We start from the raw sequence: 13,371 nt of genomic DNA, 5'->3' as shown, positions 1-13,371 counted from the left end.
AGCGGAGGGCAGATTTCCGCCCCATGCGCTCTGTTTAAGAGGGTCCATTTATTAGTAATACACAACCGTGAGGTCGTGGCAAGGGAAAAGAAGCTCTGATGTGTACGTTACCGCTGGCGGTAACGCGGAGATCGCGTAAGATCTCGACTTGGGCGAATTTTGGTAGGCGGATTCAAACTGTGACTGGGCAACGTCACGACTAAGACGAGAATAGAATGCCGACGAGTCGAGGAATGAGACGAGGACCGGAAGAATGAGTAGGATGCCAATCACTGGCGTTGAATCCGCAAGAGAGTACAAGGCAGCAGACGACAGGAAAAACTTCTACTACGCTTAGGTAATCTAGATGGCGCGAGAATGGCGCAATCGGAATCAACGTGACTGTAAACGATGGAAACACAAGTAAAGTGAATTATAGGTGAGGGTATCCATAACCCTCACACTGTTCGAAATTTGTGTAGGTTTCACATAGAGCTGTTGCAGCTGATGAAGCAGAACTCGGGTCCATGAAGGAATTCTCTTTTCGTCTGTGAAGAGCCCCAAAATATCATCTGCAGCAGCCATAAACATCGCTTCCTTGACCACACTGGACGTGTTCATTTGAGCTTGTTTGACCGGGGCAGGTTTTGGAAGGGTGGTAGACGCTGATGCAGCCGTCACAGGAGTTGCGCTGATAGAAGGAGCTGGTGTACCTGTGAGGCTAGCTTCACCGCTAACAGAAAGGTCCTTTCCACGGGTATCAATGAGAGCTGCAGGGAACTTGGCAAACTCGGCCTCGAACCCAGGTGGGAGACGCGTCTTCACGAAAGCGAAGAGCATTCACTGTAGGACTAGGGGCAGTGTCGAGCGTCCAATTGTACTGTGATCAAAACATTTCAACTCCGTGGACCATGGTCTCCGCATTGGGCATTGGGAAACGTACAACATAGTCGAACAGTGTATCCAGTTACATCTGTCCCATCACTCGTGGTCCCTTGCCAATAGGGAACTGCACGGGTATACCCCCGGGTACCAGAGGTCATACCCGCACCCGTACCCGCACCCGTCAGGGGTTTACCCACGGGTACCAGGGTAGATCAGTGAGAGTTGTCCTTACCTCTGCATCAGTAGTAGCCAGTGTGCAGGCTGCGCTTGTGTGACACAGCGCGTCTCTATAGGCTTGTTTAGCAAAGTTAATGGGCAAGGACTGAATGCTCACCATAGATCTGGAGGTTGAGAAACAGTACGAGACGAGCCCACCATGGGATGTGTGGTGATGGCGCAGTTGCTTCACCAGCTGTGGTAGTACCAGTACCTGGAGCAGGAGGTGTCGTGGAGGTTGAGGTGGTCGTGTGCTGAGTTTGTGATGACGACGCCTGGGTTTGGCCGTGCAATTGGCTTTGCTGCTGGGGCCGCGGCTGTGGAGCAACAACCAATGGCTGCAGATAAATCATTGAACAGCGGCGATGGGAAACATACACGAAAACATACGTACCTTTCTGTCTTGTACTGTAGGAAGGTCGACGATACGAGGGCCACGATGAGAGAAGACGGCGTCCTGATAGTCTAGCTCGCATAGCGCGACGGGATTTGACAAGGGGAAGATGATGGGACGCACGTTCAACGCACTCATCATTTTGACGACTTGTTCAATGAATGCATCCTGGAACGAAGTGAGAGTATGAAAAACACGTACTCTGATGGTGCTATCATGGCTGTCATGAACTCGTCCATGAATTCATCCATCTGAAATATACATGAGTGGATGCATGCGTGTGTGGTCTCTGGGGACACACTTCTGGACCCAATGGGCGTGGGCGGCGAACGCCGATGTAAAGAGGATCATCGAGGTAGTGTTGCGTATTGGTACCCAAGTCCAGGCAAATCGGGACCTGATCAGGGTCAACTGGGTGCGGGTGGATACAAACAGGATGGACTTACAGTTGATGATGGCTTAATGCCGGCTCCAGCGATGTAGAGGTCCCTGGGTAGTTGTGTTCAGGTACAGGGTCTTCTAGAAAAGTGTCAACACTGACAGTTTCCCAAAGCGTGAAACAAGCAAAGACAATTTAGACAAGCGAGAACAGCGCAAACAAGCAATTACCATTTTTGGAAGGTACGGGTACACCACGGGTATGGGTTTGAGTGCGGGTCTCGAAATCTCAACCCGTACCCGTACCCGTGACCCGCACGGGTTACCCATACCTGTGCAGATCCCTACTTGCCAACCTAGCCTGATAGGAATGTCATATATCATGATCAACCTGAAAGCGACAAAAAGATATTGTCATGAATGTGCAAAGTGCAGAGAGAAGAGAATACACACTTTGATTTGCGCTTGCCGAGCTCGACATCACCTTCATCAATCCTCACAGAAGAAATCGCAATGTTTCCCTCGGTCCCTTCGATTACGAGAGCTGTCCGCTCTTGCTGAAATCATTCCTTTGCCCATGGAGCATCATTTTGTTTTTCCAGTGCCAGTTCACAGCAGAAGTTGGCATAGCCATCTTGGTGAGGATGCGCTGGGTGTTTGACGCAACACCTCAAGATTGCTGTTGAACCTGGTTCGAACGCGAACTGGACCTCGTGAATGTGTTCAGAGGTGTTCGGTCCAGAGTTCGACCACCAGCTGAACCTGAACCTTGGGTAACTAGGTGACATTGAATGGGTGTAGGAAGAAGTGGATGATGCGGAAACATAATCTCCTGAAAACTTGAAGGTAGGTGGAGGCTGGCCACTGGTTGATGATGGACAAGCGAGAACTGACACGTGAAGACACTCATCACGTAGAACGGGAGATGTTGGCCGTTCAGGTACCCAGCCCACAGAAGACACGCAAAGAAGGTCACATTAAATAGGCTTAGTGCAGAACGAATGCCATCGCCCAGACAGGACTGTGGCCCATGGACTTGACTCCAGCCTTTCGTTGTCCTTCTTGTCCTGAGATGCTGCTTCTCGTGGGGACCTGAAAGACGAGGGCATAGGAAATTGCACCATGGTGGTACGAACAGGGCAGTTCAACAAACAGACACTGTGGGGCGAAAAGGTGAAGACTGAGGAGCAGTGCTCATGGAGGAAAACTTTGGCAAAGAGATACTTGGGGTATTGAGAATGTAGTTAATTAATCAGTAGCTCGTACTTGGTCTCCTCCACCATTGGGATTTTATGCATAATTAGTATTGAAAATGTTGAAGTGTCTGCGCATGATTTCTTTTCTGCTTGTGTGCGCGCGTGAAATTCCTGTGTGCACATGATTTAATTATGGTGCAAACGGCCCACCATAGTGGGCGTTCTTCATCTCTTCTCACGATGATAGCGGACACGACATACTGGCAATATGCGCAGCTATTCTTTCTTCATCATCGCCTCTGAGCTAGATGAGGAACTCCTCGTTGCGAGTCTGCAACCTTGGGACGACACAATGTCAAATGCTCTCGTGTGGTGCGTGTGCAGCCAGTGCTGTCTTGCTGATGGTGGTCGACTCAATTTTTCAAGTCGCCGTGGGCACACCCATCGTCTTCTCTCATGATGATGGTGTGCACAGCATATACTGCTTCCTCTGCAACATTCATTATCCCTGCCGTATGAGAGTACGAGATGCTGCCCAATTCACAGACATGTCTGTCATCGGCCATTTCAAGTACCACTCGAGGTAAGACCTATCGACGCTCTGAAGACTTTGACACATTTCTTACCCATCAATTATCAGGATGATGCAGGTGAGTTTTCTTGGATCTACACAGTGATTGGAAATTCTACTTGAAATATAGCTCTACGAGTTAGCATCAGATAGCATTCCAAAGATATTGTGAGCGCATATATTTGATGTGAGTGACTAGGCTCATGTCAAAAGAGCCTTTAGAATGGATTGCAGGCGGCCCAGGGGAGTGGGATGACACACAGAAGAGCCTCGATGATCGACATTATCCAAAGGTATGTGATTGTGTCACCTGCTTATTGTCGACTGACAGTCTTCCTCAATAAGGACCAGATCAACTTAATATATGCACCTATATCTGTATCAAGACCCTCCTCATCTTCCGCTCATCCTCCGTTGGTGTACCATTGTTGCTTCTGCATCCTCCTGGTGACCACGTAAGTACCTCAGATTCTGTGATACTCATATCTGGCTCACACCCGAGGAGGTTTAGCAATGTTGTGGGACCAGACACACTCGTCCTGACTCCCCCCTTTCCTGTTTGGCTGGTCATGCTCGCCTCGTGTTAGACATGCTACTAGGTACAGTTTCTGGCTTCCTTTTCACACCTGGTGACCTGTTGCTGATCAGTGGCTTGAAGGACACTGGCTGGCTTCTTTGGCGTGATTCTGATGAGCGCTACCATAATCATGGTCCGGGAAGGGTGCAGCTTAGGTGGATTGGTCAAAACATGCAGGGTGCAGGGCTGGAAGAGCAGGATTGAATGGATTAGAACGATATCTAGGCTACTGCAAATTGAACTGTTTCGAGTAGCTTGACCATGTGCAAATAACGGCTTCTGATTATTCAGGGGAAATGAGTTCCTTTATTGGGCGATAACTTGCTGATTACTTGGACAAACGGTAAAATAAAGTTGACATGTTTATCTTATGGTTATCCGTTGTATATCTTTCCGTTACTTGATGTTTCCACAATATATCCCCCTGCCATTATTTGACCCCAATTTCCCATCGATCGGGATGTTTGGGGTTATAGTTTCTGCTTGCACATGTGTTTTGCCTCGGTCGCTTTGCTACAAGTACTATCACTCACTACTCCGCCTTATTCATCAATGCAACACACAAAACGAGCAGAGATTAGATCACTAAGACAGCTGGGACCTGCGAGGGACATATGTGACCTGTGTCAGCGATGATTTCTCGACTGATGTGACTGCGGCCGCGCAGCCAGAATCATTTGAATTCTGCATGAATGGCCACGAGGGAGGGAATCGTTGAGACAGAAGCCCAGTGGAAGTGACTCGAATCAATTTCAGATAAGTGCTATTTTTAGTACTTACTTCGCCCGGGCCAGCCATCCTCAGAATTTCTCACACAATCTCAGCCTGGTCTCAAAATTCCGCACAACCTCGGCGGCACAATCTCAGCCATTCTGGCAGGTGCAAGACCTCCGTATTCACTTCCCGTCCGAATGTTGGCCCATCTCGTGCTTTTTCTCTGCTGTGCGTCTCCTCAACACGATGACAATACACAACCATCTCTACGGTGTTTCTCGTGAGTCTTATGCTTGTATGTCCAACGTTTTTGAGAGTAGGAATTGGGTTAATTCTTCACTAGATTTCGGTTGGGTTTTCGCTCAGCATATCTGCAATCGCCTGGGTCCTGCGTACCTCCACCTCAAGAATATCTTGGACAAATCGAACCCCTTACACGCTGAGGTGCTCAATGATATCAAGAGATGCGCATTGAGCAAATCTTCACGCGAGAGAGCATTGCTAAAGTCATTCATGCACACGCTGAAATTGTGGGTTGCCAGTTTCGCTCAAGACGTCGCATTAATAGTTCTCCAACAGATTTGTCTCCTCAATGCCAATTTTGCCATGGTACACTATCCAGCTGCGGATGAAGCATCACAGCCCGAGGGAGTCTGCTGCTGTATTTGCCTTGGGTGACTTTGACGAGAAGCGCCCAGTCCTACACTCTCCTACCAGCGGCTTCAAACCACGCAGCCCCTGTCTGACTCTGAGCTGTACCATAAATCAGACGTACAGTCCTGAACAAGCAGGATCTACAACTTCTCGAGAGCTTGCTCATTTTCAACAAGTAGGGTTGAAAGCCAACGGTAGATTAGTAGCTGATCTTGCCGTAGGCACATTTTGAAGACGCACTTCTATCAATCAACCAACGAAGGTCTCGCCCCTGAATTTTTGCCCGAGATTGAATATCCAAACAAACCTCTTAGCTTGTCTATCAACATCGGAAACGAATTCCGTGGCTTCCACATCCGCTTCAGGGATGTTCCCGCGGCAGCATTCGTATCGTCGTATCGCAGAATAAGGAGTAAGTGTGCCTTTTCTGGATTTCGAAATCCTATATTATCTCTTCCCACCTTTGCATGGTTTCTCACCTTTCACCCAGCCTTGGAGCGCCGCCCAGACGCTGCTTCGAGAAATATGTCGATGTAAGTGCCCATGTGTGCATCAGTTGATGTATACTGATTATGAAATTTGGCTGTCATTGACCTGCTTATTCTTAGTGTGTGCCGTCGCTTCTCGATTCTACACCGAACGCCCAGGCCTCTACGCCGAAGTGATGCGATATGCACAGCTCGCGGCAGGCACTACGCTTTTCACCGGTCCCAAGAATGAGGAGATGTGTCTAGCTTACATACTGTTACAGCTTTATCCTGTTCCATCACGACGCTGGGAAGAGGATCGCAGCTGGGTGTACCTTGGTGTCGCAATCCGGTAGGGAACTCTCGACACTGTCTCACGGCGTCTTCTTACGTTGTTCTAGACTGGCCCAGGACCTCAACCTGAATAGACCTTCGACTGCAACGCCCCTGAATGAGCACCACGCCCGTGTCCTTCTCAATCGCACAAGGGTCTGGATCAACTGCTTCAACTTGGACCGGTCGACTGGCGCTCAGTATGGCAAAGCGCCCATCATTCCTAATTCCGATTATATTGCAAACCATTTGCACGATTGGTGGTGCTCCTCCAAGTATAATTTCGAGGACTTTGACATTCAACTTTGTATGTACTCCATGAAGCTCAATATCGGCGCAAAATTCATGGGGAAGATTCCCAGCGACCCAAATCACCCGCTCGGACTCAACAAGGTACGTGTCCATTCGTTCCCACGATCCCTTTGACGCCAGTACTGATGAATTTGAAGTCTGCGAATTTCACTCAGATTGCTAGTGAAACTGACAACGAATTGGCACGCGTCGGCGCACATTGGTTCAATCAGTTAGATGGCATCGAACCGAAAAGCCCCATGTTTATTTTCCGTACTGGTCTTTTAAAAATGGCCTTCAGCTACTCCCGTTTGGTCGTCCTTTCTTCTGGCCTGCAGCATGCCAAGGAAGACCACTTGGATGAAAATTCATTCTTTCAACAGTCAACACCGCATCGTAACCTCTGTCTCTGAGTCAAGCAAACCCGGATGGACGGAATAGTGAGTGTCACAGAAACTGCCGGTGTCGCACAACAAATCACAGTTTGGTATTCGTGCAGCTACTACTATTAAGTATGAGGAATTTCAATCACATCTCATCAATTTGAATGGCTTCACATATCGCAAGAAGAATTATGCTTTGCCGACCAAGATCTTCTTTGATCCTACCCAGAGCTTCACGCACGACCGCAACCTCCTGTGCAACCTGAGCTAGGGATTGAGTTAATCCCCCTTCAAACAATTTGGATTGGCTTTCAAGCTTCCTACGCTTCAATGGTGGAAGTTCGATGGCAGGCATAGATGCTGCCCGCATATTGGTAATGTCCTGGAAGAAGTTACGCGGAGTCTGCATGCAGTAGTGAGTAAATCATTCAAATGATTGATGAAACTGCGCACTTACATCATCCTCATTACAGGTCTTTCGTTTTGGACTTAACACATCAATATTATCGGGGTCGTCATTGCCAGATTCTAATGCCTGCAATTACGCTGATCAGAATAGCCTCCTATAATTTGCCCGTCCGACATACCTGCTCTAGGTCTGGATGTGAAGGTGGGTTTTTGTATCTTTCCATCTCACTATACTTGTAGCAGCCGCAGGAATACACAGGGGCGCCCTGCCCATTCGAGTTATATCCATGGCAGTCCTTGTGGCTTTCCGGAGTAGAACACCTTGATAAATTGTCTCCCTCGCCTCCCTCGAGAGCCTCGATCTTGAAGCTAGTGTTCATTAAGATGGCTTCAGCTCCATCGTTGAAATCAGAAGGACGAGAGTCCATGCTATGGGAATCCCAGTCAGAGTCGGATGACATGTTTGTTGTTGAGTACTCTTGGAAGGGCTGTCTTTTAATCGCATTTCTTTTGCTCTCACGTCCTGATTAGGATATCCTGCCTTATATATCCAACTCATCCCGGTGAACTCATATGGTTTGGATTTTCCACTAAGTGACTGTATGATATGACATGGATGTTGCTACGGATGTGGTACTGGCATTGTAATACAGAGATCACACTGGAACACGCCTGTACACACCATAGCTCAAGCGCTCATGGAGGGCTATAGGGAAGTAGTGAGAAATTGAATCACCGCACTACTCCGACCAAAATATCCCATTTAATATGTCACGCAACTCAATATTGAAACCAAAGTTGAAACTCATCATAAAACCCGCCCTATGTCTTCACCGTCAATCCCATATCTTTCAGGCTCTCCTCGCGAACATGGCGCAGGGTTCCCTAATAATTGTGCAAATGTACACAATGCAGAGCGCAAACACGACCTACAGGCATATTTGGTATAGTTCTTTTAAGTTTCACTTATCTGCGAGCATTAAGTAGTTGAATATAGATGGCACTCGACGGAATCGACTTGGAGGAAGATGATCAGGATATTTTGTTCACCCAGCTCAGCGTTGACACCGTATATGCAAGCTATGCTGCTGCGCAGAACCGTGTTCGCCAGTACACCCAACTGTTGACACTTCTGAAGCGGGAGGAGGATCTATGGGCACAGAGAGTGGAGAAGGCAAAATGCGTATTGCCGGAATATAAGTCTAGATGGTTGTCAAGCTGCCAGCTGGAGTTTTGATCCATTTTGAGTTCTGGCACGGTTCTTTCCTCTACAGCTGGCCATGTTTTTTGCTCTATATATGATACTACTAGTCAGGTGTACTGTTATGTACTGGATTTTGATCATACTGCGTATCATTGACGAATTCATGATTTCTCGCACATTGTATCAGAATTTCTTGTCGTTTGGACCTTACAATTACCTTGCGAAGCAAGGTCTATTGGCATCTGGTAAATTCGCTGACCCGAAGGTCACAAAAACAACGATACGCAGTTGGTACGAGACTGTTGAAAACGATAGAACAATCAAGGGCGACGTCACAGAATAAAGACGAGTCTAGACACGGATTTTTCAAGTAAGCTTCAGTAAATGATAATCACTTTTCGGACTTGCGAAGAGCTCGAACCAGAGGTCGTTGTCGATTTGTGGCATAAAACAAATAAATGACATCTGCGGAGCAAGGTCTATTTCGGCAACGCCAAACCCTAGTTATGTAATTGGACGCTGCGTAAGTATCAAACAAATATGGCAAGATGCCTAAATGAGCCTGGATATAATGTAGTATACCGTATCGCAGGCAAGTTGGTTTACTGTTGATCATAATTTGCAAGCGCTCATCGCTCAGCGCTTGGTCTTTCTTATTATTGTGGCAGCCGCTACAGCGGAATGCATCTACCTCGGCTGCCTTGGATTTCTTTCATCATCTTTATCCTTCTAATGGTGTCCTGTGGTGCATTGCGTTGCTCATGGGAGAGAGACACGGACTTTCGTGGACTTGACAGGCATCGCACTACGTGCAAGTATTATCAGAAGGAAAGCAAGTTAGCCGCAGAAAGGAGGCGGGACCGGGCAAGGCACTCAGTATCGCAAAATTTGAGCTCACAACTCACAGCAGGTAGCAGCAGCGTAGGTCACTACTTGGCACTAGCTGCGGGTTGATTCACATACCTTCCAATCCTTAGCTCGCGCCGATCCGACCTGTGAAGATTCGCTCCTTGAAACCTATCGCCCAGTGCAAATCCACAGAATGCCCGCCACCTGGTATCAGCCAGGCCATCGACAGTACCGCTTGTGCAAGTGCCTCAGCTTTTGTATTCCAGGACTCAGGTGTTTCGGATGTTGCCATGGAGGACGCCACTCAACACCATGATATTTCAGGTGTGCACCATCATTAGATTATGTGCCTCCTTCATCTCATAAATTAGTAGTAGACTCAGGTCAGCATCCCTCACGGCGTACACTTAGGCTAGTTCCAAGATCTTTCGACGATTTCCAACCTCCCGAAGAAGACATTAACCCTTCTGATTCCTCTGGCAATGTCCCATCTACTCTCCCTGATATTCAGAATCCACCACAGCGCAGGATTCAAAGAGTTATTTTAACGCTGCGCGATTCTCTTCAAACGGCATTCACCGCGATTGGACTCTGTCGAAAATATCCTAGACGCCCATCCTTCGAGCCCGATAAATTCATCCCATCTCCGCTACTAGCTACATCCTGTCCAATGACTGCTGATGCGCATGATACTCAGGCACACGATCCATCCCATGGGGTCTCTGGACCACCTTATCCCTTTGCTAATATGACCATCTACCGTCTTATGACGTGGATGAATTTTGGAAGCCATCAGAAATCAGAGGCAGAAGTAACGCGTCTTGTCAACGATGTTATCCGGGCGGAGGACTTCGATCTCAAGCACCTGGATGGATTTTCAGTTAGGAGGAGTTTGCGTATGTTGGACAACCATGGTGGCAAGGGGAGTGTCACCTTTCCAGATGACTGGCTGGAGACCGATATTACCCTTGAGATACCTACGCGGTCAAAAGAGGACTCATCGGTATCATTCAGCGTCCCAGGATTTCATTATCGCCCACTTGTGGCTGTGATTCGTTCCGCATTTGCTGATATTCAAGCACGCGCATACCATCTGTTCCCTTTCCAGCGCATTTGGAAGGACCCCCTAGACGACCATCACGAGCGCGTGTTCGATGAGCTCTATACCTCCGACTCCTGGTTAGAAGCTCAGGATGATCTGCAGAGGCAGCCAAGAGAGCCCGGCTGTTCACTTGACCGCGTCATTGCCGGACTCATGTTCTTCTCGGATGCAACACATCTTGCAACATTCGGAACCGCTAAAGCCTGGCCCCTTTATCTATACTTTGGAAATCTAACGAAGTACGCGCGCTCAGCACCCAAATCCGGTGCATGCCACCTTGTCGGTTTTTTACCCTCCGTAGGTGAACTGCCTCCCGTGCCGTTCTTCTCTCTCATGTACAAGTTTAGCTTCCAGATAATGTAAAAGACGTCTTCAGCAGCTTACATCGAATATCAAAAAGCGGCATGGCCGCGCTTCATGCGCATTGTCGGCGCGACTTATTTCATGCATGTTGGAAACACCTCTTAGACGCCGAATTTGTTCACGCTTATCGCCATGGAATCGTGCTCCGGTGCCCAGATGGAGTATTCAGAAGGGTATTCCCACGTATTTTCACTTACTCGGCTGACTATCCAGAAAAGTACGTTATTTTTCTATTTCTTCATTGACGTACCAACCCTCACTTCAGGGTTTTAATAGCTACAATCAAAGACATGGGCTCTTGCCCATGTCCACGGTGTCTCCAGCCAAAAGCCTCATTCGACCTCCTGGGCCTGTTTAGAGACATCCAAGATCGCCTCGCTAACCTTCGAGCTTACTGCCTGGAGCGTGTAACCATGGCCCGCAGCTTCATCTATAGCGAGGGAAATACCGTCAATGGCTCCAAGGTACAGACGACCCTAGGCGAAGGATCCTGGGTGCCAACCATAGTGAGTGTCTTGGAAATTAATCCCCTCAGGCCTAGCACCTGATTTTCAACCAGAATGCATTTGCGGAAAAATTAGGACCTCTAGGATTTGATGCCTTTCGCATGCTCGTTGTAGATTTCATGCACGAGTGTGAACTAGGTACATGGAAGTCACTATTTACACACCTCATCCGCCTACTTTATGCCTGTCCTGGCGGCGACCGCCTGGTTGCGATTCTTGACAGCAGGTTCGTCCTACACCATTCTCCTCTTTATTCAAAGTGATGGCATTAAACTTAGATTTCGTGATGTCCCTTCATATGGCCATGGGGTTATTCGCAAATTTGCGAACAACCCCTCGGAAATGAAAAGGCTGGCCGCGCGGGACTTTGAAGATATTTTGCAGGTGTGTTTTTCTGATTCCGTTGCCGACATGCACTATTTACAATCATTTTCAGTGTGCAATGCCTGTCTTTGAAGGCCTCTTGCCAGATGGTCATGACGCAATCATACAAACACTTCTCTACAGGTTTGCCCAATGGCACGCCCTCGCCAAATTAAGGCTGCATTCTGAGACCACCTTGACCGTTTTAGATGAGTCATTCAAGATGCTGTGCCGTCAGCTGCGGAAGTTCCGAGATTTCACATGTGTTGCCTTCACCACGGTAGAGTTGCCAAAAGAAACGGCTGCTCGAGAGCGCAAGGCTGCCCGTGAACGCTCAGGTGCCGACAACACGGATGCCAGGAGTGGTGGCCGGAAGGGTAAGAAATTCAACATGAACACTTACAAGTATCACGCCATGGGGGATTATGTATACTCAATCCGACTCTTTGGGACCATAGACTCCTATACATCACAAATTGTACGTGATTCTCTGCTTTGTATTCACGTCTCAATTTAATTTCTGGCCAGGGAGAGTTGGCGCATAGAGCGCTCAAAGCATTCTATCCATTGACCAGTAAACTCGACACCCCAGCTCAACTTGCTAAGCATGAGCGTCGACGACGAGTCCTTCGGCGAGTCGCAGGACACAATTCGCACACTACGGAACAGCCGCTGGTCGACTTACCTGCATGTTTGAAGGATCACCACTACATACCAACACTTTGCCGCAACAACCCGTTAGATTTGTTCAGTTTTCTTCGAGATCATGATAATGATCCAGCTGTAACAGTAGGTGGCGCTTTCCTAATGTTCACTTTATTCAAGATATTATCCAGGCGTTCATACCCAAACTCAAGGACCATATATTATATCGTCTTCGACACTTAGATATCGGCTATTGCGACCATACTTTCACGGATGCCGAGCGCAATTCAGTTATCATCCCAGACAACAGACTCTACACCGTCCAAACAATGCAGGTATGTTGCACACACTATCAGTTTGCTAGTGTGACACTTCCACTTGACAGGTTCGTTACACCACTTATGACCTTCGGCGAGAATACGACATAATCAATCCTCGGACGTCCGCCGACATCATGGTCTTATCTGGAGAAACGAGACCCCGACATCCATACTGGTATGCCCGTGTTCTGGGCATTTACCATATGGATGTATGGCTTGATATTGAAGGTCCAATAAAAAGGCACCAAATTGAGGTGCTTTATGTCAGATGGCTGGCGCCTTTGACTGACCACCAATCAGGAATTAGCTACGCTCGACTTCCTAAGGTCGCTTTTGTTGATGATTCCGACCGTGACGCATTTGGTTTTCTTAACCCTGGCCAGGTCATCCGAGGCGCACACCTAATTCCCGCTTTTGTTTCACACCGCGGAACTACCTCTCTTCGCCATGGAAAATCATTTGCCCGACAATCCGGTGAATTGGACGACTGGGAGGCTTATTATGTTGGCATGTACGTACATCATTTCATCCCGTTGTCCTCATTCTGTTAACTACTTAGATTCGTTGACCGGG

General features: G+C 48.1%; 4 protein-coding genes across 4 annotated transcripts; 2 read left to right on the top strand and 2 right to left on the bottom strand.

Moving 5' to 3' along the window:
• Window positions 1-1,172: 1,172 nt before the first annotated feature.
• On the bottom strand, window positions 1,173-2,086 carry DEU56DRAFT_948782 (uncharacterized protein; the record flags this gene model as incomplete). Its single annotated transcript, XM_041359089.1, has 6 exons — window positions 1,173-1,418; window positions 1,475-1,642; window positions 1,672-1,725; window positions 1,776-1,871; window positions 1,921-1,963; window positions 2,016-2,086. 6 exons carry the CDS (start codon window positions 2,084-2,086, stop codon window positions 1,173-1,175), a joined length of 678 nt encoding a protein of 225 aa, XP_041208001.1.
• A 1,510-nt stretch (window positions 2,087-3,596) lies between these two features.
• On the top strand, window positions 3,597-4,400 carry DEU56DRAFT_756529 (uncharacterized protein; the record flags this gene model as incomplete). Its single annotated transcript, XM_041350047.1, has 6 exons — window positions 3,597-3,631; window positions 3,689-3,698; window positions 3,750-3,787; window positions 3,819-3,912; window positions 4,006-4,074; window positions 4,278-4,400. The coding sequence occupies 6 exons, from the start codon at window positions 3,597-3,599 to the stop codon at window positions 4,398-4,400; spliced, it is 369 nt and encodes a 122-aa protein (XP_041208000.1).
• A 1,828-nt stretch (window positions 4,401-6,228) lies between these two features.
• Window positions 6,229-6,790, top strand: DEU56DRAFT_737618 (uncharacterized protein; the record flags this gene model as incomplete). The annotated part of the gene is made up of 2 exons (XM_041348595.1): window positions 6,229-6,383; window positions 6,433-6,790. The coding sequence occupies 2 exons, from the start codon at window positions 6,229-6,231 to the stop codon at window positions 6,788-6,790; spliced, it is 513 nt and encodes a 170-aa protein (XP_041207999.1).
• A 393-nt stretch (window positions 6,791-7,183) lies between these two features.
• Window positions 7,184-7,907, bottom strand: DEU56DRAFT_913226 (uncharacterized protein; the record flags this gene model as incomplete). The annotated part of the gene is made up of 3 exons (XM_041357498.1): window positions 7,184-7,441; window positions 7,496-7,573; window positions 7,626-7,907. The coding sequence occupies 3 exons, from the start codon at window positions 7,905-7,907 to the stop codon at window positions 7,184-7,186; spliced, it is 618 nt and encodes a 205-aa protein (XP_041207998.1).
• Between the last annotated feature and the right edge of the window lie 5,464 nt (window positions 7,908-13,371).

This window comes from Suillus clintonianus (assembly GCF_016758775.1).
Source record: "Suillus clintonianus strain FC179 chromosome Unknown DEU56scaffold_40, whole genome shotgun sequence".
In the NCBI taxonomy this organism is placed as follows: domain Eukaryota; kingdom Fungi; phylum Basidiomycota; class Agaricomycetes; order Boletales; family Suillaceae; genus Suillus; species Suillus clintonianus.
The sequence above is the reverse complement of the archived record's forward strand: the minus strand, read 5'-3'. Positions and strand labels throughout refer to the sequence as shown.